The 22405-nt window shown below is 52.6% G+C and overlaps 1 protein-coding gene across 12 annotated transcripts in view; it reads right to left on the bottom strand.

Annotated features, from left to right (window-relative positions):
- The window catches only part of Tle3 (TLE family member 3, transcriptional corepressor), a 43668-nt gene that overhangs the window by 3876 nt on the left and 17387 nt on the right, over nt 1-22405 (bottom strand). Inside the window, exons 5-17 of one of the 12 annotated variants that reach the window (XM_021639949.2) lie at nt 20791-20853; nt 19207-19311; nt 12022-12226; nt 10561-10577; nt 7196-7315; nt 6330-6380; nt 5692-5844; nt 5226-5367; nt 4495-4694; nt 3031-3107; nt 1897-2146; nt 1315-1562; nt 381-528 (exon numbers count right to left, since the gene is read on the bottom strand). In XM_021639949.2, coding sequence (XP_021495624.1) covers nt 381-528; nt 1315-1562; nt 1897-2146; nt 3031-3107; nt 4495-4694; nt 5226-5367; nt 5692-5844; nt 6330-6380; nt 7196-7315; nt 10561-10577; nt 12022-12226; nt 19207-19311; nt 20791-20853 — 1779 coding nt within the window. The remainder of the gene's footprint in view (nt 1-380; nt 529-1314; nt 1563-1896; nt 2147-3030; nt 3108-4494; nt 4695-5225; nt 5368-5691; nt 5845-6329; nt 6381-7195; nt 7316-10560; nt 10578-12021; nt 12227-19206; nt 19312-20790; nt 20854-22405) is intronic. The other 11 variants (XM_021639950.2, XM_021639941.2, XM_021639940.2 and 8 more) reach the window with 11 other exon arrangements.

Here is a 22405-nt window from a genome sequence, read left to right as displayed (position 1 = left end):
GCTGGCAACTGCCACCCCACATTAAGGTACCGAACGTTAAAATAATGAAGCAAATCTAACAGCAAGAAATATCAAGGCTCACGGAGGCTTGAGTCAGGCGCCCACACCAGAGCTGGAGGGAGCCATGAGCAAGCCAAGGAGAACGGGGAGCAAGGTGTGGAATGAGGAGGGTCAGGCCGGTCCGTCTCAGGCCACACCCACTCTATGGGGAGCAAGGTGTGGAATGAGGAGGGTCAGGCCTGTCCATCTCAGGCCACTCTATATCAGAACTGATGGCTCTGTCTGGTCCCTTGGCAATTATGACCCTGGTGGCCCTTCTGTCCCACGACAGGTACTAGAGGATGAGAGAGGAGGAGCACAGGCTTGGTTGGACCACACACCTGGGAGGTGAAATCATGCTGCTGCAGCTGCCGTCCCTCACGCAGGTCCCAGGAACGCACGGTGTTGTCCAGGCCCCCTGTCCACAGCTTAGTGCCATCGTGAGAGATATCTATGCAGCTGGCCCCGTCTGTGTGACCCTGGAACTGCCTATGAAAGCCACGGAAGGAGGAAGGGTGAGCCCCAGGGAGCTGCAGACTGATGACCATCCCAAGGATTGGGCCAGCTCAGCAGCCAAGCCAGAGAACCGGAGGCCCAAAAGGCTGCATTGCACAAGTGAAACCCTTGAACAGCATGAAGCAGGGCTAGACCAGGCCCCTCTCACTCTATTCAGGGGTGCTGCCGAGGAAAGCTCCCTGGGAAAAGGAGTAGCCCTCTGATTCCCCTTGGTGAGCCTGCTTTGCTCTAAAGAAGGTAAAAGAGAGGTAGGCAGGAAGATTCTAGAGGATTTTGTATAATTTTTAGGGTAAGCAGGTCCTGCCTTTGGGACACAGCAGTCTGCATGGTTAACTAGTCTATAAGGCAACAACCCAAAACACGCCCAGGGGTCTCATGGGTAACACTGGGAAGTGACTGCAGGTAGCCAGTGCTGTCCTTGCACAGGTCCTGTGACTCAGAGGAAGACACTGCACCAGCCCCAGTTCATACAGAACCCAAACGAGCTGGGCATGATGCCTTGGAAGGACTCAACGCTCAGCGACTCCGCTCCACTTGGGTCTCACCACTAACAGTGTGGCTGTCTCTCACCCTCTGCTGTCTCCACCCCTCAAGCTGCTTTCCCAGAACTTCCTCACACCTTTGCCTTCCCCCAACACCTTCCTCCAAGCTCCTAGGCTCAAGGGGTCCTCCATTAGCTGCCATTTGCCCCTCTAAAAGGGCCAGTGCTGTGGGCTAGGTGAGTATAAACCCCCCTAGCTGCTCCCTTGCCAGCCTCACCTGACCAGGGTCTGGTTGTGCAGGTCCCAAACTGCAATGTTCCCATCGCTGCAGCAGGAGAAACAGACTTTGGCATCGGGACTGATGGCCAGGGCGTAGCAGGCCGGAGCTGAAGATGTCAGCTCAGCCTTGATGCGGGGTGTGGGGGAGGCGAGGTCCCAGATGGTGAGCGTGCTGGCCTCGCCACCCACGATGAGCGTGCGCCCGTCGGGGAGAAGCTTGCACGAGCGGATGTAGTTGTCCCTGTTCTGGAGGCAGAAGGACAGGATTAAGATGCTGCCCACCTGCTTTGTCGTGGACCATGAAAGCCACATTAAGTAACTCAGCACCCTTGGGAGGTCTTACTGGACCACGCCATCCTCAAATCTACACCCAGTTTCCCACACCTTTCTCTAAAATCTTGAGCCTAAGAGTCATCTCCACTTGCAGACGCCTCAACTAGGACTCAGAGAGGTCAGTCAGCTTACCCAAAGCTGTCAGCCAACCCAGAGCTGAGCCTGGCCCTTGCCCCCTAGCTGGGTCTGTCTTGCTTTCCTCTGACTCCTACAAGCAGCAGAAGATGCCAGGGGCCCTGATCCTCACCAGGCAGTCGAGCTGGGAAATGGGACTCTTGCTGCCCGGCTGGCTGATGTCCCATATCTTCACGCAGCCCTTGCCCCCCGTGTAGACGTGCCTCGTGGGGTTGCTGATGGTCACAGCACACACCACCTCCCCGTGGCTGAGAGTGTTGATCTGCCGAGCATGCCTGGGGATGCCAGGGCCTGCCAGAGCATCGTGGGGGAAGGGCACAGGTTGCATCTGCCCATCGGCACTCACATGGAAGGAGTACGCCCTGCAAGAAGGAGGTGGGTCACTCTTGCCAGCCACCCTGACCGCTCCCACAGCCCATCCAACTCAATGGTACACAATGACTCCAAGACGCTCTCTCCCAAATCCCCCAAATCCAGGAGCCCCTTGGTACTGGAAGGGCTCTGTTAGGTTGGAACCTACTTAATATGCCAACATTGAATTTCTTTCCACTTACACCTCCTTGCTCCAAATCGGCTTTGGAGCTCCATGGGTGTTAGAGTACCCCAATGCCCATGCACACATGAAGTCTCCAGACATGCCCAGATCTGGGAAAGGACCCAACTAAATGCCACAATTTGCCTTAGAAGTCAGTGACACTAGGGATGGGGAACCTTCCTGTCCCCCTAAAGGCAAAAACAACAGGATATCGCTGAGCCAGCCACAGGGCTCCTGGTCGGTCTGCCCATGTTACTGTGAATGCCTTTTCAGCGGCCATGGTGGCAGCAGATCTACCAGAGGACAGGGCACGTTCCTATGTGGTCAGCACGGTTCAACCCAGGGGGCAAGAAGCAGTGTCATGTGGGTTATAGAAGAGCAGGGGAACTAGAGGCAAGGAGGGGCCGGGGCCTTTGCAGCAGGTAGAACCTGACGGAGTCCCCAGGGCCCACAGAGCCTCGCACTCTGCTCACAAGCACTTTGACCCTCCAAGAGTCAACAACCTGGGCCTTGGTGTCCTTCAGCGCCCCTGGTGGAGGGGTTTTTGGTATGGATTTCGTTAGGTCATGACCTCATCTCTGTGTCTCTGGAGGAAAGGACACCTTCCTAGAGGGTGCTACATCCAGCCAGGACCCTGTGTTCAGGGGATGAACAGGGGTCGTTTCCTTGTCTATGCCATGAAGCATGCAAGAACAACAGCCAAGCACTTACGGCTTCCCTCCAGGAATGGAAGCAAGACTTGAGGGCAGGCCTGTGGCCCGCATAGGAGGGTGAGGGTCGAAACCAACCTGGAAAGAAAGGACAGTGACTCTAGTCAGTTTGCCATCATCCTGTTCCCGTGACCACCATCATCTGGGCCTGCTGCACCCTAGGACTTCTCCAGAATCAAATGTCAGCACTGCTGAGCAAAGCCATGCCAGAGAAGGCAGATGCCAGGAGGGCCAAGTGTTCTGCCAGGACAGTACCAGACTAGATGGCAATATTAAACCCCACCTCTCAGCCGGTGCCCCTCTGCTCTGCCAGGCAGAACAGACCCTGTCCCATTTCTCTCCTTCGTGAGTATGCTGTAAGCCTGTGGAGGGGTCACCCCAGGTACAGGGAGAAGAACAGAAAAAAACTGTCCTGAAAACCCAGGGCCCCTCTGCCAGCCTTAATCCTATTTGTCTGTAGTAACTGTCACTACCAGCCCCAGCTCCCAAACCCCTGCTACCTGCCCAGGTGTCAGTAAGCTCTTACTGGGACTCTTATTCCCTTTCAGGGTATTAGCTTTAGGTCTCAGACTAGAAAGGGCCGTGAGGGAGACCTTGTTCTGTCATCTGAGACTGACAGGCAGGTGGGAGTGAAACCCAGAACTGTCACCCCCCAAGTAAACTCTTTCTAAACAGATGCTCTTCTCCAGAGCAGCTACCAGCTGTCCACACCTGTCCTGGCTAGTTTTATGTCAACTTGACGCAGGCTAGAGTCATCAGAAAGGAGGGCCCTCAACTGAGAAAATGCCCCATAAGATCCAACTGTAAGGCATTTTCTTAATTAGTGAGTGATGGAGGACCACCCAGCCTACTGTGGGCTGAGGCCATCCCTGGCCTGGTGGTTCTGGATTCTGTAAGGCTGGCAAAACCCTGAGAGCAAGCCAGTGAGCACCTCTCTGTGGTCCAGGTTCCTGCCATGCATGATTTCTTGCCCTCTCTGCTTTTGATGATGAACTATACTACATGGAACTGTGAGTGAAATAAGCCCTTCCCAGCCCCAAGTTGCTCTTGGTCATGGTGTTTCAGCACAGTGATAGAAACTCTGACTAAGACACTCCCAGGGGCCCCTTCAGCATGCAGGGGCACGTATTATCCAACCCTGCCAGCTCCCGCTTCCTGCCCAGTGTCACCACCACCACCACCACCACCACCACCACCTCCACCACCTCCACCTCCACCACCTCCACCACCTCCACCACCACCACCTCCACCACCACCACCTCCTCCACCTCCACCACCTCCTCCACCTCCACCACCTCCACCACCTCCTCCACCTCCATCACCTCCTCCACCACCTCCTCCACCTCCACCACCTCCTCCATCACCACCACCTCCACTTCCATCACCACCACCACCACCACCACCTCCACCTCCACCACCTCCACCTCCTCCACCACCACCAAAAGGAGCCAAAAGGTCTACGTACAGCTCCAAAGCTCACCATTGGCGATCGGCCATAGGCGGCGGCGGCGGCAGCGGCGGCGGCACTCATCTGGGGTGGGATGTTGTGAAGGCTGGCGTAGGCGCTTGGGCTGGTGAGGGAGCCGTTCATCTCATGGTGGCTCATCATGGCAAAGGGTGCTGCATAGGAGCTGGTGAGGGAGATGGGTGTGCGCAGGGCGGAGGCTGCGAATGAAGAAGTGGGCATCAGTGGGGAGCAGGCAACAGGGAGGGTGGGCTCACCTTTCTGCTGGAAAAGGCTGAGGCAAACCCTCCTACATTCTGAAGCGGTCTACAATGAACCTAGCCAACGGACTTCCTGACTTCAGAGCCCAAGGTTGGGATCATTTCTTTTCAGAGGACAGCCCAAGGCCCAGGGAAGAGGGCTGGCTCAGGCCCTCACAAAACCGTCAGCAGAAGTGGACACAGGTCCAGGGTAATGATGCCTTTTCCTGTCATATGCTCTTCCCACATGCCTGGCCCAGCAGCTGCCTTGTAGACTCTGAAATACCAATGCCAAAGATCCTCATAAACCCTGGCACGCCACTGTCAAAGGTCCAGGCTTTGATATCCTTAAGCAATAAAGACCACCAGGCAGACCTAAGAAGCCCGAGTTTGGACACACTCCTATGTTCTTGGCCATCTGTTTGGCTCTAGCATGACCAGGGGACCATCCTCCCCTCTCCCATCAGATTGACCTGGGCCCATGGTGCCTACCCATTATACCTATCGGGTCCATGCCTGGAGGTTTGCCCGGCATTGACCGGAGCCCTGGGGTCGTGCTGGTGCCTGGAGTTGGGGCATCATTTCTTGGTGTTGGTGTGTTGGATTTGAGCCCAGGTGTGGAAGATTTGTCATTCTGAGAAGGGAGGACACAGAGACCACGAGACGCCATGAAGATTCCTTTCCCCCAAGAGCTGGGCAAAATGCCTAGCCCTGGTCCCACATGAAGCCAAGCATGGGTTGAACAGAAGTCCCTCCTTGGCAGGGACTGTGGTGAAGGTTCTAATTTAAAGATGCAAAAACCAAAGCTCTGAAGCATTCAGTGAGAGGCTCAGCCAGTATGGGTTAATGATTTAGATGCAGCCAATCCCAGTGTTCTTTCCACAATCCAACGCCCACCCTGCAAGCGTCCTCCCTCCCCTCCCCACCTCTGTAAGCTGCCAGAGCAGAGCCCACATACATGACCAAGGTCTTTTGTCTTGGAGGAAGGTGTGCTGCTAGAGGAAGCCACGGAGGCCGGGCTGGTGGGGGCGTCTTTCTTCAGGCCACGGGCTTTGTCCAGCCCATTTTCAGGAGGGGAGTGTGCTGGGCTCACCCGGGGTGTCGCTGGGTCCTGAAAACACAAGTGTTACAGAGCGCTTCTTAAGCTGCAAGCAGGTGTCCCCTGCCCTGGCAAGCAGGAAGGCAGAGGACACTGGTGGTGGACCATTAGCTCTTAACACAGAGCCCGAGCCCTCCACCTCACATGTGGGATGAACGAGGGCCTAGAAGCAGGGCCTGCCCCAGGTCACACACAAGCCCAGAACATTAACTGGCCAGGGTTGTATAGAGCCTTATTGGAGATTTTCCCCAGTGACTCATACTCTCCAACCCTGGAGAGAGGACAGGGCCACCTAGAAAACTTTGGGAACCAAAGACTGCTGCTACATGGACCTTTCAGCACCCACATAGGAAACAGCCATGTAAGCAAAGCCCCACCTGTCCTCCTGCTTCCCTGACGCTCCACTGCCTAGCTCGGCAGCAGAAACCTCAGCTACAGAAGATTTGTTCCAAACCGCCCCATCCAGGGGCCTCCCTACAACCAGGGCCTGCCCTTACCTCATTGGAGACGTCCACCACCAGATCATCACTCTTGTCCCCATCACTGTCCTATAAGCAAAAGGGCAGGCAGACAGCCAGTAAGAACCTGTGTTGACCCCCAATCTGCTGAAGCCCAACTTTCCATCCCAACTCCTTCCCTGGCCAAACCCCCAAATCCATGCTGTCTCTGTTTTGCCCTCTGCCTTCTATATGCAGCACCCCAGCAGGAACTGGCCTTCCTCCTGGGTTCTTTCTAGTGAGCTTCTGGGGCCCTGGGGTTTCTAAGCAGCCTCATTATCACAGTCCAGAGCTTTCCACAGCCAGAACCTCCTTCCCAGCCGGTATTTAAGCTACAGTCATTCATAAGGCACTCCCATCACTCAGGGGCGGGTGACTAATTTCACTTCTTAGCACAGCTGGGCTTTGTGTAACATGCCAAGAGGCAAGGACAGCCAGGATGGCCAAAGAAGGCTTGGTAAGAGCCCCTCTAGTCTTAGACCTCACCTCTGTTTAATATGGCAATGTGGCACACGTAGCCATGCTCCCACAGGGATCTCACAGGTCAAGGTCATGCAAGCAGGTTGTTACAGCTGTGTCTACTTGCCAGGGGTGGGCTATGGAGACTGTGGGGCTCGTGCTGGAGGGTACCAGGGCACTCCCTTGGAGCAAGGGTACAGTAGGTAACTTTCTACAAGAACCTTCTCTCCAGATTGCACAGGCTGGAACAAATTCCCTGTCCATTTCTCTCCCAATGGCTCACCTGACCACAGGACATATGAACCTCCCTCTGGGCCCTGCTCAGACTCAGAACTCAACTGCCAGACTTGAGGCCATAGCCAGCACACAGCCCTATCCAGTGAAGCCACATGCTAACCCCTACATACGTATCGGCTCAGACTATCTTTCTCCTCTGCTTTCCGCTTCTTGGCTTCCATGCTGTAGTCTGCAGAGCCCCGGTGCTTCTCACTGGCCCGAAGGCTTTCTGAGGGCGACACGGAATTGTTCTGGAAGAAAAGGATCTTGGCATCAAAACTCCATGCTCAAAGTCATACTGCACAGAGCACTAATAAAAGCTAGAGAGCAGGGGCCTGTGTGGGTGCAGACCGATCTAAGGTCTGCGGCAGAAGGCAGCCCTAAGGAAACCCAGAGGCTCCCTGCTGGGAAGAGCAGTGCGCTTCTCAGGTCTTCTTGTGCTATGGAGGGACAGAGGAAAATCCCTAGGCATGACAGGTGTGAGAAAGAGGAAAATCTGAGGCTGGTGTGGAGCAGGGAGGCTCAAAGGGCAGTGTCCTGCAGCTGTGTACTGGGAGAGCGAGCCTCTGGCATGCTTGCTCCCAGCCCACGGCACTGTTCTGGGGAGGTCTTGGAATCTTCTGGGGTCTGGCTGGCAGACACAAGGCCACAGAAGATTACAGCCAAACTCTGGTCCATCCCAGCTTCTTCCTAAGTGTGACCATGATGTAAGCAGCTGCCTTACACTCCTGCTCCCCGCCCCAGCCACAAGCTCCTGTAGCCATCGTGGACTGTACCACCTCAAACCATGAGCCAAACAGCCCTTCCTCATCACAGTAAGAAAAGTAACTGATAAACCTGCCCGTGTTCAGACTGATGCTAACGTCTGGAGTGATGGGATAAGTAAGAGACTCCCGGTCCAGCTATATAGGGAAGAGAGTGGCCACAAGTCCACAGATGTAGGCAGGCTAAAGATGCATGGTTGAGTCATGTGGGAACATACAGCAAAACCTGCTCACAAAGAAGGGCACTGAAGGCAAGGAGGGTAATCCTTCACTTCTCCTTTCCCTATTTTACTAGAGGCCAATGATGGCCCTGGGATGGGGTTCACTGAGAGGGAATGGGGGTGGCCAGCAGGTGGATGGGTTTGGGGGAATGGTGCGGGAGGGAGCCAGCTGCAGAACTTAATTTCCTTTCCTAAGCCGGTTTTCTGGGCAGCCCTTCCCTGCCAAGTTTCTGCCTGAAGCAAATTAAAATGGCAGAGTTATCAAGCCTTGAAGAAAAAAAATGGAGGTTATAATGGAACTGCAGCTCAACCTTCCCCGCAGCCGGGCGAGCGGCGGTGATGCGCGCACAGCCGCAATTCAATTAGTTGCTGCAAGCACAGGCAGGAAAAAAAAAAAAAAAGAATCACCGTCATTTCATTTCATTTCCTCTGATGGTGGCGGCCACCCCGTGCTAAGCAGAAATGCTTCCAGCCCCTCAGGCTGGCTGCCCCTGCGCGGGTGGGTGATGGAGAGAGGGAGGGGACAGGGTGGCTGCTCGTGTTTCTCCTTGCGACCCAGCGCGAGAACAGGGAACTCTTTCTTCTCATGCAGTCAGGCTGAAAACCCTTGCCGCTACCAGGAGAGTCATGTCAGGCATTTAGCGGCATCGATCCAGCCCGCCTCTGGTTGGCAGACGGCCAGAAAACTAAGTATTTTTTATTGCTTCAGCTAGGCAAGGAAATATGAATGAAGCTACCTCTAATTGGACTCCAGACTATCCCCTCTGGGACAGCTTCCAGCCTGTCCACCCGGCCCCCTCCCCTCTTTGACACAGCCTTGTCCTTCCTGCCGGAGGCCTGGACTGTTGACAACCTGTTTTCCTGAGGCTGATTATTTCAATCTCCACCATCCGACACCGTGGCTGGGAGGAGGCAGCTCTCAGTCCCCCACTCCTGAGCTGCCCAGCCCTAGGATGGCATGAGATTCTTCCCCGTTCATTTTCCAGTCCCTGTGTTGAGTCCGCCAAGCTAGGATGCCAAGGAGCATTATAGGGTGAAGGGCGGAGAGCTTGGGGGTCCCCCTGGGTCCCTAACAGAAAGCTTTCAACATGGAGCACAAAGCCAAGTGAACAGGTACGAAGAAGAGGGTGCTGGGTGCCAAATACCCACTTCCTGGGGAAGGGCCCTGCAGACCAAGGAATGAGTCCCGCTTCAAGGCGTCGTACTGGCGAAGCTAAGAAGCTGTCTGGGCAGGCTAATTCCCATGGTATGCATAAGGAAACCAAGGCTCAGAGGTCAAGACACAACCTCTCAGAAGGCTGAGACTGGAGTTGGGGGAGGGGCACAACACAGACATACCTGTTCTAGCCCTACTACTTCTATGCAGGCACATTGCCTCTTAAAAAAAAAAAAAAAAGCTACCATTTAGGGATCAACACCAAAGCAATCAAAATGGATTTTCGGCTTTAATCACTTCTTTCTTCTGTGCCTAGCCATTCCTGAGCCCAAGCAGGGACCTGGATTTCTGAGCACGTAGGGAGACAGGGCAGGAAGAGACTGGTTCATACTAATGGGAGGTTTGAAAACAGTCTGGGTGGAGGGAGGGATGGGAAAGGAAGGCAGGTCAGGCCGAGGAAGCTTCAAGAGGAGGCTGCTTCCTGGATGGCTAGTTAACGGCCTGACATTCCAAGTCCTACTTAACATGAGGTAATAACGAAAGCCATCTGAGCAGATTAAGATGGTCCCGGATACAAGCATGGCGATGAGGAATAAAATAGCTCTGCTAATCGCTGGAGGATTTTTTTTTTTTTATCCAGACTCCACTGCGCTTATTCAGAGAGCTTATTCACTTGAAACAGAACCTCGGAGCCTCTGTGTGATCAGAAAGATTTACAGCAAATCTCTGAGCTGGCAGACATGCAGGCGGCCTGGCCTTAATGCCTGATTGCTAGCACTTTCTTAAACTGAGTAGAAGGGCAGAACAGGGAGAAACCTCAGGCATTTTAAAGAAGGAGGGTTCAGGATTATGCTGGAAACAGGCATCCAACCTGGTTGATGAACCATAGGCCCAGCATTAGGTACAGAACATTTGGAGTCCTGGGCTTACTTAGCCAAATGACTCCAAAAGCCCCTTGAAGATGTGGCGCTGAGGGCTTCAGCTGGCCACTTCTTCGAGGGGACTTAGAGGTCACACAGGCAAGCACCCAGAGCTAGCGGGCTTCCCTAACTGAAGGTCACTCAACAGAACAGCAACTCCTACATTTCGACAGATAACAACTACCCTAGATCTAAATGGAGATGGTCAGCTACACATCAGCCCTGAAGCCAGGTCTTCCAGCTGTGGGCACACATAAACAAATGATAAATAAAAACCCCAGCACCTACCCACATAGCAGGATGGGAAACTCTGGGGTTAGCTGTGGGCAGCAAAGGCTACCCGCCAGGCTTGTAGTTCTAATGGCAAGCCTCCACACAGACCCACCCTCCTCCCATACCCACCCCTACACCAAGATCCAGAGCACCCACACTTACCGCACTGGACTCTCTCTCTGTGGGGCAGGAAGGCCAGGACAGGAGGAGGGTCAGGACCCCCAAGGAAAAAGAAAGGAGAAGAAAAAAAAAAAAAAAAGAAAAAAAAAAAGTCACTCTCAGTCCTGCTAACTTTTGTGATTTGTTAAAGCCACCTCTCACTGGTTATCCTGGAGCTAGGTCCCTGGGTGCAGCGAAGATAGGTCCTTTATGTGACAGTTCTCAGTCTGGAAATCAGGCATCCCAATTAACTCCAGCGGTGCCCTCCCATCAGTCCCCAGCATGGCCTGGGACCCAGGCCATTCATTAGCCTGCTTCTCCCTTGGTTTGCTTTGCACTGTACTTTCTGAAATCACAAGCAGGAGCTAGGAGCAGGAAGGTTGTTGCTTTAAAAAGCACAATGAAATTTGAAAATGACTTTTACTCTGTTTCTTGCCAAAAAGACCCCCAGAAGCTTAGGCCCCTGGTTGTACCAGTCCTGCTAAGCAGCAGTTCCCACTGTCCTCCCCTTCACTGCCAGGGACAAAACAGTTGGCCTCTGGCTCCTACAATACAGAATGGACGAGGGCTTGGATGGGAAGTCCTCCCTCAAAGTCCCTGGTTGCTTGGCTAAATGGCCTACTAAGTACCTAAAAGCCAACCGAAAGGACAAGCTGCCAACTTCACTAAGGAGCTGCAAGGGTCCAGCTCCTTTCTTCCTCCGCTGTCCTCCTGAGCCCCAATAAGTCATATTTTCTGGGTCTTAAGAGGAGCGGGGCAAAAGTTCGAATTCTTCACCTTTCTCATCACCTCTCTGCTAGAGTATTCCTGAGACCTGCACTTAAAGATGGTCCATTAACTAGTCTGAGACAGTGTCTCAAATGCCCTGGGCTGACCCTGAACTCACTAGACAGCTGAGAATTACCACAAACCTTTGCCTTCTGCCTTCATCTCCTAAGGCTGGTCTTACAAGCATGCACTACCATACCACCCCTGGTTTACACAGTGCCAAGGAATGAACTCGGGGCTCGGGCATGCTCAGCAAGCACTGAGCGACACCCCAGCAGTGCTGGAGCACCAACTGTTTACCTCTCGGAAGCTTTCTGCATTGCCAGAAACCTGGCCAATGATAGCGAGATACAGGAAGAGAGCAAGAAAAGGCCACAATACGGCACCAGCTCAAGCTCTTTTGAGAAGAAAGGACCTCCAACCAGTCACAAAAACACCCTGAAACACATGCTGGACTGGTGCTAAAGAACAGGCAGGGCCCTTACTCGGAAGATGCAGGCTGTTCTAGATTGACTACCTCCAGGGCAGGTCTAAATCGGAGACGGCAGCACTTCCCTGAACTCAGGACTCAACGGATGGATCCAAGTCTTAGCTGACCCCAGACTGGAGGCGACAGCACTTGCCATGTCCGTTCACGGCGTGTCGTCCAGCCCCTTCCTTCCCACTCCGCCCACCCCAGCCCACCCAGCGCCACACCTCTGTGATCCAGCTCATGGTGGTTCTTCTCATCCTTCACCGCCAAGTGGGCCTGGCTGCCCAGGGCACCAAGTGCCAGCAGCCCGGAGCTGCTTCCTGTCACTGGGGGGATCCCAGGAGGTTGGAGGCCTGACGGGTGGGGTGGCAGCTGGACCGGGGGACCATGCGTGGCATGGGAGAGGTGCTGTGCCTGGAGTTGCTGCTGCTGCAATGAAGTTAGTGGTAAGTGATGACAGGTCGGACAGGGCAGAGGATGGGCCACCTCTGCCGCTCCCCATCGCTCCTCCACTGGGAAGCAAAATAAGCAAAATACCACAACTTGCCCCTCAGCCCACGTGCTCATCTTGCTCAACAAAATCTGTTAATGGACTGCAACGTAGATTCATGTCTTCAAGCGTCATCCCCCAGCTCCAGTTTCCCATGCCTGTTTCCAATCCCAAGATAAATATTGCATGCATCTAAAACTCACACGGTCACTAGGACTTCCTTTCAACAGAGAGGAATCCACTTTTAAGCTCATAGCTCATGCGTACATGCCTTTAACATCAGCAGCCAGAGCCTCCCGCCCAGAGCTGGAACCTGGGGAAAGCCTCCCTGATCCGGTTTCTGAAGAAGCTGAAGCCTGGTTTATGGAGTCAGGACAGGGTAGGCCAGAGCAGAGGTATGACTGGTGGGATGAAAGCTGATGTCTTTGGCCATCGAAGTAGAGAGAACACAGAACTGGGAAGAGCAGAGCCCTGAAACCAGATGGGCCAGGATCCTAGTCCTGATTCTGGCACTTAGTATCTGCATGGCTGGAGCAGACACTCCATAAGCTTCAAATTTCCTCATCTGCTTTAAGCAGGGAGGCAGCATCTACTGTAGGTGACTATGGTAAGGTAATGTTGGCTTAGGCACACAGCCACCGCTCAATGGGCTTCATGGCAGTCGCTGGCATTTCTACAGGGTTCTCACAGGCCTCTCCCACTGTTCTAACAACCTCAGTACTCCCAGCCACACACAGAAACAGCCATTCTCCCATTCCTCCCACACCTAGCCCAGGACTCTGCTTCCTGACACCGTTTCCCACTGCCAACCTCAAGGCTCCCATCCCATTCTGCTCCCCTGCCTAAGTTCCTAGCTCTGAGGGTTCAATGCTCCCCCAGGAGCCAAGACAGAAATGGCCCCTTATTCATAAGAGTGCCAAGAACCACTGGCATTGTGGCACAGGCTATATGGTATCAAATATTTCTTAGACATGAATATATTTCTTGGGCCTGGCTGGGGCATTGGGTATGCTTGTCTCCATCCATGTACACATCTTTTTCTCTCCACTAGCCCAAGAGAAAGGGACCAATGCCACCTGTATGTACATATAAATCCCTGGGCACTGTCCAAACACACCCTGTAATTCTGACAGCCTGTGAAGGAAGGGTTGTGCCCACTTTACAGGCAGCAAAGTGACACAGGCATGCACTGGAGTGGGCAGCCCAAGTCCCATTATGCCAAAACGGGATTTGGATTCCTGTCTGTCAACCACTAACATCATCTACAGAGTGTTCCAAAGAACTCCAAAGCAAGAGAGAGGAGGTGAGCGAGATATAGCAATGAGGTGCTAAGTCAAGACATGGCGACCGTGGGCTGACAGAGCTTGGACCTCCTCTCTCTGGCTTTGAAGTCACTGTGAAACAGTGGCTCAAACTCAGGGGACCCAGGGAATCCCTACAGATGCCTGGTCAAGGATCAAAGGCTTCTACGCGCCCCTCAACCAAGCTACAAACCGCTGATCTAACTCTCCCTTCAAAAGGCTCCATCTCTTAGCTCTCTTTGTAGGGTTGGCCCCCACAGCCATTGCCCGACCAAAAAGGACGTGAGGTGAACCCTCACTTCTAGGCACTTGTGCAAGCTCTTGGTGGCCACTGGTGTTAGTGATGTGACCCACACAGACAGACCTAAGTCAAGGGAGCTCTTGGAGTAGAATCACAGGGGTGCCAGGTAGACCTCCAATCCTCTCAGCTAGGACTGGATGCCTCTCAGATGGGAGCTAAACACAGCTCCCCCACCTTCCCTTTCAAAGAAAATGGTATTTTAACATCTTATCACAAAAATAACACAGGCTTATTGGAGGAAAAAAAAATTAAGATTTAAGTTTTGTTCTTTTGATAAGTTCCCCATTCATCACACCCTCACAAGACACCACTTGTCTGTCAATCTATAATCTAGATTTTTCAGATCTACAATTTTCCTGTGCAATTCTTCACAAATGACCTCGTTGACCACACTGTTCTATGACCCGATTTAAAAAGTGTTCTGGGGGGAAAAATTGACTTTCCTTTTGCATGACTATTTACTATTCCATGGCATGGTTGGACCACACATGACTATTTACTATCCCATGGCATGGCTGGACCACACAGCTTTGTCCGGACACCAGGTCACAGAGAATTGCCACTGGGGCCCAGTTGTTTTAAACACCTGGCTGGGAAGCCCTTTACTTCTGCTGATGGTAGTTACTTAATAAACCCTGGAAGTAAGAACTTGGGTCCTTGAGCCACACTGCAGTGTGGAGGAACAGGCAAGACACGACTCCTTAAGGAGACAAAGCAGGGTGTTGCTGCTACAGATACGCAAGACTCCGAGTGTGGATAACCAAAGACTGTGGGTCTACGAAAGATGCGTCCCTTCCTGAAAGGTCTCCTCTCCCTCTGCCCAGTCCAAACCGACTGCCTTCCCACTCTTCTGGTCAGAAGGAAATTTCCTTTCCCAGTTTTGAAACCTCAGACCTGGAGCCAGGCAGAGCAGCTGAGGGTGGGCCCGCCAGCTCCATCCTTTGCCAGCAATGAGTCCCTGGACAAATCACCTGACCCCTCTGGGCCCCAGTTTCCTGCGCCGTGCAGAACTCACAGTAATCCACGTAAAAGCAAATTCAGAGTGTAGGCGGCCTGAGCAGATAGGCGTAATCCTCACCACTGCCTTTAAGCAGGAAGACAAGGCTGTCGTGTTATCCTTCCAACATCTCCAACAATCCAGGGACATCCTTCTACCCATCCCCTGGGTGAGTCAGCGAAATGTTGGAGAAGGTTAGCAGCAGAGGTGGGGAAACGAGTCAGCGGAGAGCATTATCCAAAGATGGCGGATTCGGCCTCAGAGGCCCAGGTAGAGGTGTCAATGAGGTTACACAGGCGTCCTGTTTCCCCCACAGCCACTGGTAAATCCACAGCAGAAACATGGGACAAAGGCAGAGGCAGCCACTCAGCCAACATGACTGCTTTCCAAGACTGTCACAGTGCTCCTCAGCCTCTGTGTCTCAGCAAGGGGTATCCCCTGCAACAGAGGCAAGGGAGATTCCATGCAAAATGGGCATTTCTCATCTTGAAGGAGATGAGCAACTGGTTCTTCACAGCCAGAAGACGCCCCGTGGTCTCCTGGGGTGGTCTGGAGGTACCATGGGAGCCCGACACAGAAGACTGCAGAGCTTGACAGAAGAAAAGCCAAGCTGTAAATTCTTCCACAAGGTGAGAACAGATGCAGGATGCCCGGGCTCTTGCTGACCACACTGTTACATGACCTGGGTGGGGGCCTGCCAGCAGGGGTCTTGGTGGCAATGCAGAGTGAAGCCAGGTTCTCTCCTTGATGGGGAAGGAGCAGCTGGCAATGATCTGACTCGAAGATAAATAGGAGTATAGCCCATTGTCACTTCCTTCGGCAGGCAAGCAGGATGTAGCCATCCCTCAGGATATATTTCTGTCTGTCCTTTGAATGCTGTCCCCTGGCTTCAGAGCACAAAGTCCTCAAGATATTGTTTGGTCTGAGTTGGAGGGCCATGATGCTTTCAACTGGAAGCTTTCTCGGTGATAAAGAAATGTCATCAACGGCTACCCGCCTCCACATTTTACTGTTCCTCCTAATACTGGCTGTCTCTTCTCAATCTGTGAGAAGGAAGCCTGTGATTCTCCCTTCTGCCCTTAACCCCAAAAGGCCTGAGAAGCCCAGAACCAAGCACACTCCTGAACATCCACTTCTCCATCCTCAAACATTTCATGACAAAACACAAACCCACCAGAGCTCATGTCCACTGGTGGTGGTTGCTGTGCCCTCCATCCCTGGGTACCTAGTGCCCATGGTCTGGGACTGGCAGGCATGGCTCACAGCAGAGGCTGATGAGTAAGAGTAACCTATTACACACCTCACACTTCATGCCTCTGCTCGTTGATCAGATGCTGCAGTTCTGAGGTTCATAATTTGGGTTAAACTTAGGGACATTGTCTAACCGCTCCAATTCTAGAGCCAAATGGGCCAAGAGCTGCACCAGAGGACACAGATAGGGTCCCAGTAACACAGGATAACTCGACCATCAAGAAGGGGAAGAACAGGTCTTTCAAACAGCTCTGTGGGTACCCAAGGCTTCCTGTGCCCAAGATTTCCTGCAGGATTAGCTTCTGGGCTTGGCGGTATGTTTTAGAGGTCACAATGATCTTCACTATCTCCATTTCACAGAGGGGACAGCCATAAGGGCCAAGTAACTCCTCTATGCAAAAGAAATCTGAGCCAGGATACCAACTTGGCATTCCCCTGCCTCACCTCAGCCTCTGGGCTAAAGCAGCTGATGCTAAGGAGCCTCTCCATCCTCCTTTCCCTGAAGTTCTACCACTTGACTCCCGCTCAGCCATCTCTCTCAGCCTCCTCCTGAAGCAGCAGACAGGAAGCCCTGCGGCAGCTTTCCACATCTCTGCACTGTCTAGGACTTGTCCTCTCTTCTTTCCTCTACGGAAAAATACCAAGTCAGCACACACCACCCCCTAAATAATTTTCAGGCAATCTAGAACAAGTAGCCGAGAGCCCACCACCTCCTAGGCAAAGGCCTTAGTTTACCACAGAATCTGGTACAGAGCCAAGTTCTGGAAAGGGACTCCATCTCTAACCCCACCTTCCCCCAAAGAGACACGAGTTCCCTAAGGGCCAACTAGGAGTTTGAGGGGCAGTGAGTGGCCAGCAGCCCAGGTCCTTTCAGCTGTCCTTCCTCTCTGCTCTCCAGGGACCTTCTCAACCCCGGCCTGCCATCTCAGGAGTCCCCCCCTGGAAGAGTGCAGCACTGTGACACCCTCTGGCTGCACCCAGGCCCCAGATACTGCTAGTGGCCCAGCTAAGTGGAGACCTCACGCTCCAACTCCACATCAGGAGGCCACAACCAGCCAACTGGAGCAGGTGTGCCAGTAGAAACCTTTCCGAGGAAATCACGACTGGGGCATGGGCCTGCCTGTGCCCTCATCTCAGCAGGGTGGCTCCCTCTGTCCTCCAGGAGAAAAGCGGGAAGACCCTCGCTGGAGGGCAGTCAAGCACAGCTCCCCAGCCCCGGTGCGCCCCAGCTGCTGGCAGTTCCTGCCTGGTGAGGCTCTGTCAGGCGCACAGCGATTAGACGGCTGCCTGCCTAATGACAGGGCGACGGCCGCATTCACTCAGAGCCCAAGAAGCAATTACCTTGAAAATGGGGGTCACAGGCCCCACTCGTGGGCTTTAATTGAATTCCAATATCTGCCTGGGGCTGCCTTGACCTAACTTGTAGCTTCCTAAGCGCTACTTAAAGGAACTGGAGCTGATCCAGCTGTGAGCACTGCTTCCCAACTTTACTCTTTAAAAAGAATTTTCATATGTGGATTTTAATTCCAAAGAATGAGAGGAGAAGGGCCCAGACTGTAGCCCCTATTGACTGGTGAAAGAGCTTGCCCTGGACACCTGAAGGAGAGGCCTAAGGGAAGGCAGACAAGGATATTGACTGGTGAAAGAGCTTGCCCTGGACACCTGAAGGAGAGGCCTAAGGGAAGGCAGACAAGGAGCGGGTGAGAAGGGTTTGTGCTATGGCAGCGGTTCTCAACCAGAGACGCTGTTGCCCATGTAGATATAGGCAATATCTGGAGACATTCTGAGTGCAGACACCCGGTGGGTGCAGAGCAAGGCTGTTGCACAGGGCAACAAAGAATTAACTAGGCTCTTTGTTCCAATACCACCCCACCCCCACCCCACGCAGTTTAATTAGGAAACTCTAATCAAACTCAGCAAAAAAGGGACTTTTGGGAAGAAGGGGTTCAAAAGGAGAGAGAAGATACAATTGGACAATGGGGGAGGAGCAGGGAGGCGGTTCAGTGGTGAAATGCTTCCTGCCAAGCCTGACAACAGAGTCTGATCACAGGATCCCATATGGTGGAAGACCACTGGCTCCAGTGTATCATCCTCTCACAACACACGTGAAGAGGGTAGTAGGGGTAAACAGGATCAGCCTACACTGTATGTATGATAACATTATCAGAGAGTAAATTTTTAAAAATCTCTCTTAAAAAGAGAACCCTGAGCCAGATGATCACAGGCTATACTTCAAGCTTTACAATATCACGGCTTCTCTCCCTAGGCTGCTGCCTCCCAGCACCAAGCTTCTTGCCCTTCCCACGCAGCAGGCAGGTGATTCTCCCCTCAACACCAAGGATTAAGGGAGGCTTAAACTTTCCCCCAAAACTCGAACACGGACTAACACTAGAAGGAACCCATTGAACGGCCATTGCCAAAGAACTCTGGAACCATGCGTTCTGATAAACCTGAGGGGTTTGTCGCTCGTGTCTCCTGACACACTGACGCTGGGAAGGCCTAGAAAGGTGAACTAGCCTACCCTTTCCTTTCTCTCCACAGAGCACTGTGGGATGTGTGCTCCTGTGTTTAGGGATGAGAAGGAGCTTCTTCTAGAAGGTTCCATCCAGGTATACAGCTGAAATTCACAAGGACCTTTGAAGAGTGCTCAGCCATGCAGCCCAGCACATGAACCAGCAAGACCCCAACCCCCAAAACTGGCACAGCACGGTGCACATCAATAAACAGCAGAGATGGTTCTGATCCCAGGAGGTCAAAGAAGGGCAGCCCAGCCTGGGAGAGGAAGGAGGGAGGCAGCAGCCAGGTACTGATCAGTACCTTCCGGAAGTCAGGGACACCAGATGCCAAGGAACGTGGAAGCTAAAAAAAAAGTTATAGGTGGCCTCAAGGTGTGTCTGGTATTTCTTTAGTTTGGGGACTAGGAGGCAATGTGGCAGAGCCATTGTGTAAACAGCCCCAATATATCCTAGGGAAGCCGTGGGCCCTGGGGCTGCCATTCTTTGAGAGTACCTAAGATCAGAGTTCATCTCTGCTCATGGTAAATGAGAGGAATAAAAGGGCTATACACACGGTGAGAGGCAGATTGGGGAGTCCACGTACCCCGATGATGGCGTTCAGCTCCGTCATGGTGACCTGTTTGGCGCGTTCCACTGCCTGCGCCACCTGCTGCTGATGCTGGGGAAATAAAGTGTATGGTCAAGGTGTGGCCACCCTCAACAGGCCCAGGACACGGATGATGGGTGACGTCAGCCTCGTCTATCGCTCTTTCCAATGGGCACGTACTATTTTCTAAGGAAACAGAGATGAGGGGCTGCAGAGATGGCTCGGTGGTTAAGAGCACTGTCTGCTCTTCCAAAGGTCATGAGTTCAATTCCCAGCAACCACATGGTGGCTCACAACCATCTATAATGCGAACTGATTCCCTCTTCTGGCAGGTGTAAATGCAGATAGAACACTCATATACATAAAATAAATAAATCTTTATCAAGTACAGCTGCTGATCCATGATCCCCTCAACCTCACACACAGGAAGTTTGTTCCGAGCAATGTGAACATGAGCGGGGTGTTACCTACTGGAGTGATTATTTTCTAGGTATGGTACCATTACTGTAATCACACAGGACAGTGTACGTTCTCCTACAGTGGTTAGTCAAAATTAAGCAGAACATGAGGGATTTACATTCAAAGGCTATGGCTGGCTACCAAAAGAAAGACCAGAGAGTCGAGCTACAAAGAGAAAGTGAAAATGGCCAAAGGAATTCTAACGTAGTCTCGAGACTTCTGAATATAATGACGCGTTGGTGTGGACTCCAGATTGTAATAGACACTCCACCCTGGTGCGGGAGGCTTTGGGAAACCTTTGTACTTTCCACTCAACCTTGTCTGCCAAACCTAAATCTGCTCCTAAAAAACCGATGTCTATCATTAAAAAAGCTATGAGATAGCACCAATCATACCAAATTCTTAGATTTATTTAATCAGATCCTGGTAACGATTTCAGATCACTACCTCAGATCCAGAGCTCCACTAGGGATCTACCAAGGTGAGGCGAGGGTGGGTGGGTCCTGACCCTGCCCGTCTGTATTGGAGCGGAATCAGATGGACAAAAACAGGGTCAATGAGCTCAGTTCATCAGCTGGTACCTCTGGCATCTCTTTGGAAGTATTTCCTTCAAAATGCTCCAGAGTCCCATCCTTGCTTCCACTGAAGGGCTGAGGGAGGGTGGGGGATTCTCTCTCTTAAAGGGTACTTAGTGACAAGACTTCCATGCCATGCTTTTGGAGAGCACCTGGCACCTGCGGAGCAAGCACCCCACACAGGGTCTGACCTTTGGCACCAACCAGCCTTACTTGAACCAGGTATAGGGACTCTTCCCAGGAAAGCAGAGGCCAATGATGAAGTGTGTGCGGGCATGGTAGCCATCATAATTGTAGATGAAGACCAAGATCCTCCTCCCTGGACTTAGGACCATTCTCCCATTGAAAAAGGAGCACATGGTCCCTGTGATGTGACCTGTGCCCTCAGATCAGCTGGAGAAGGCTTGCCAGTCCTACCAGCTAGATCAGTATGACAGAAAGGGCTGGGCTTAGACTGTAGGAGACCTGGCCACACGGGGCTGCCCAGAGAAGAAGAGGAGGAAACAGAAGATCTTACCTCCTGTGACAGGAAAGGCATGATCTGGGCTAGAATTGTGTTCAGTCTCTTTGCAATCTCCGTCTGCAAAGGAAGAGATCACAAATCAAGTCACTGAAACAGTCACTCACATACACACACACAGGCACACTCTTGCTCTTCGTCCACTGTCGTCCCTTACCATGGGCTCCATGCTCACGTGTTAGGAAGCACAGGTGGTCTGTGTGAGACCATGTCAGAGCGACATCTTCTATGAAGAGTCCCTACTATGTCTAAACAAAAAACCACTCTACATTTCGGAAAACCCATGACAAACTGAAGTCTTCTGTTGCGAGAACTGCTCTGCTTAATGATGCCCCAGACTGGAGAGGGTCAAAGGCAGGAGCGGCCCTGGGCACCATGCAGTGAGCACTCCCAGGCAGCCTCCCAGGCAGCAGTGTGTGGCTCCCTCATCCTCCACCCTCACCATTCCTTCTCACCCTTGCAGAACAGTCAGAAACCAGACCTGTAAGCCTTCAGTTCTTAGGGCACAGTCTAAGAAAGGAACCCAGTGGTTGCCCACATGCTCATACAGGCTGGTCACAGAGCCTCAGATCACTACTCTACCCACCCCAGCCTCCAGCAAAGCCCGTGTTTAAAATACCAAGAGCTTTCCAGCGGGACCATGTGTGACTCAGATCTCAGATCAAGAGTGCTGCTAAATAAATGGTTAACTGAGCCTGTCAGGAAGGCCTGGGACACTGACAGACAACTCTTGGAATTGGCTTTCTTATCTTGTCTGAACCCTGAGCAGCGAGGACTAAGGTCTCAGAGCAGCCTTCAAAGCTTTCATCAGTGCTCCGCAATCTTCCCGACAAAACCATGACAACAGCCTTTTAAAAACCTGTGATCATCTGCACGTCAGATGATTCCGCATGCAGAGTGCAGGCTGCCTCAGATAAAACAATGCCCTCTGAAGCCTCACCAACAGAGGCTGGCCTGGGGGATTCCTGGGGCAGCACCCCTTCCATCTCAGGGCACTTAAAGAGAATGGCTGTTTGTGGAGAGAACAGGCCCTGACAAAAGCCTGATGGGCTTTGCCAGCCCTGTGTCCTGTGACCCCAGGGCCAGGTGATCCAACCTAGAAAACCTGCTCACTATAGTGCAAGTTCCTGGGTGGAGATGAAGCCACGAAGGAAGGAACAGCCGGCTCTCCTTAGGAACAGTGTTACCCAGCAGGCACTGCTCTACACATTTGTAGCAGAACAATTCTTTATTGTGAACGACTGTCCCTCAAACCCCAGACCAACTGCATCAGTATGGAAACCAATTTCAAAGCTCTCTGGAGAAGTAGCATTCCAGCTAAGAGCTGGTGGGACCCACAGTTGCACAACGGTAGCAGACAGCAACAAGGATTCCACATGTCAGGGTTTCTCAGCCTCGCTGGTCACAAACTGCTAGTTCCGTTGAGTTGTTCTGTGCACTGAAAGATTCTTAACCACGGCAACTCTGGCCTTTTTTTTCAGGGATGTCTGCCACTCTTGCCCTAGGAACCCTTGGAGGACCACTCTGTATAGTCTGAATTAGCCTACATAAACAGGAAAAATTTCACCCCGGAAAAGGGGCCCTTCTTCCTTGTTCTTCTTCTTCCTCCAAA

This window comes from Meriones unguiculatus, chromosome 1, assembly GCF_030254825.1.
Source record: "Meriones unguiculatus strain TT.TT164.6M chromosome 1, Bangor_MerUng_6.1, whole genome shotgun sequence".
NCBI lineage: Eukaryota > Metazoa > Chordata > Mammalia > Rodentia > Muridae > Meriones > Meriones unguiculatus.
The sequence above is the reverse complement of the archived record's forward strand: the minus strand, read 5'-3'. Positions and strand labels throughout refer to the sequence as shown.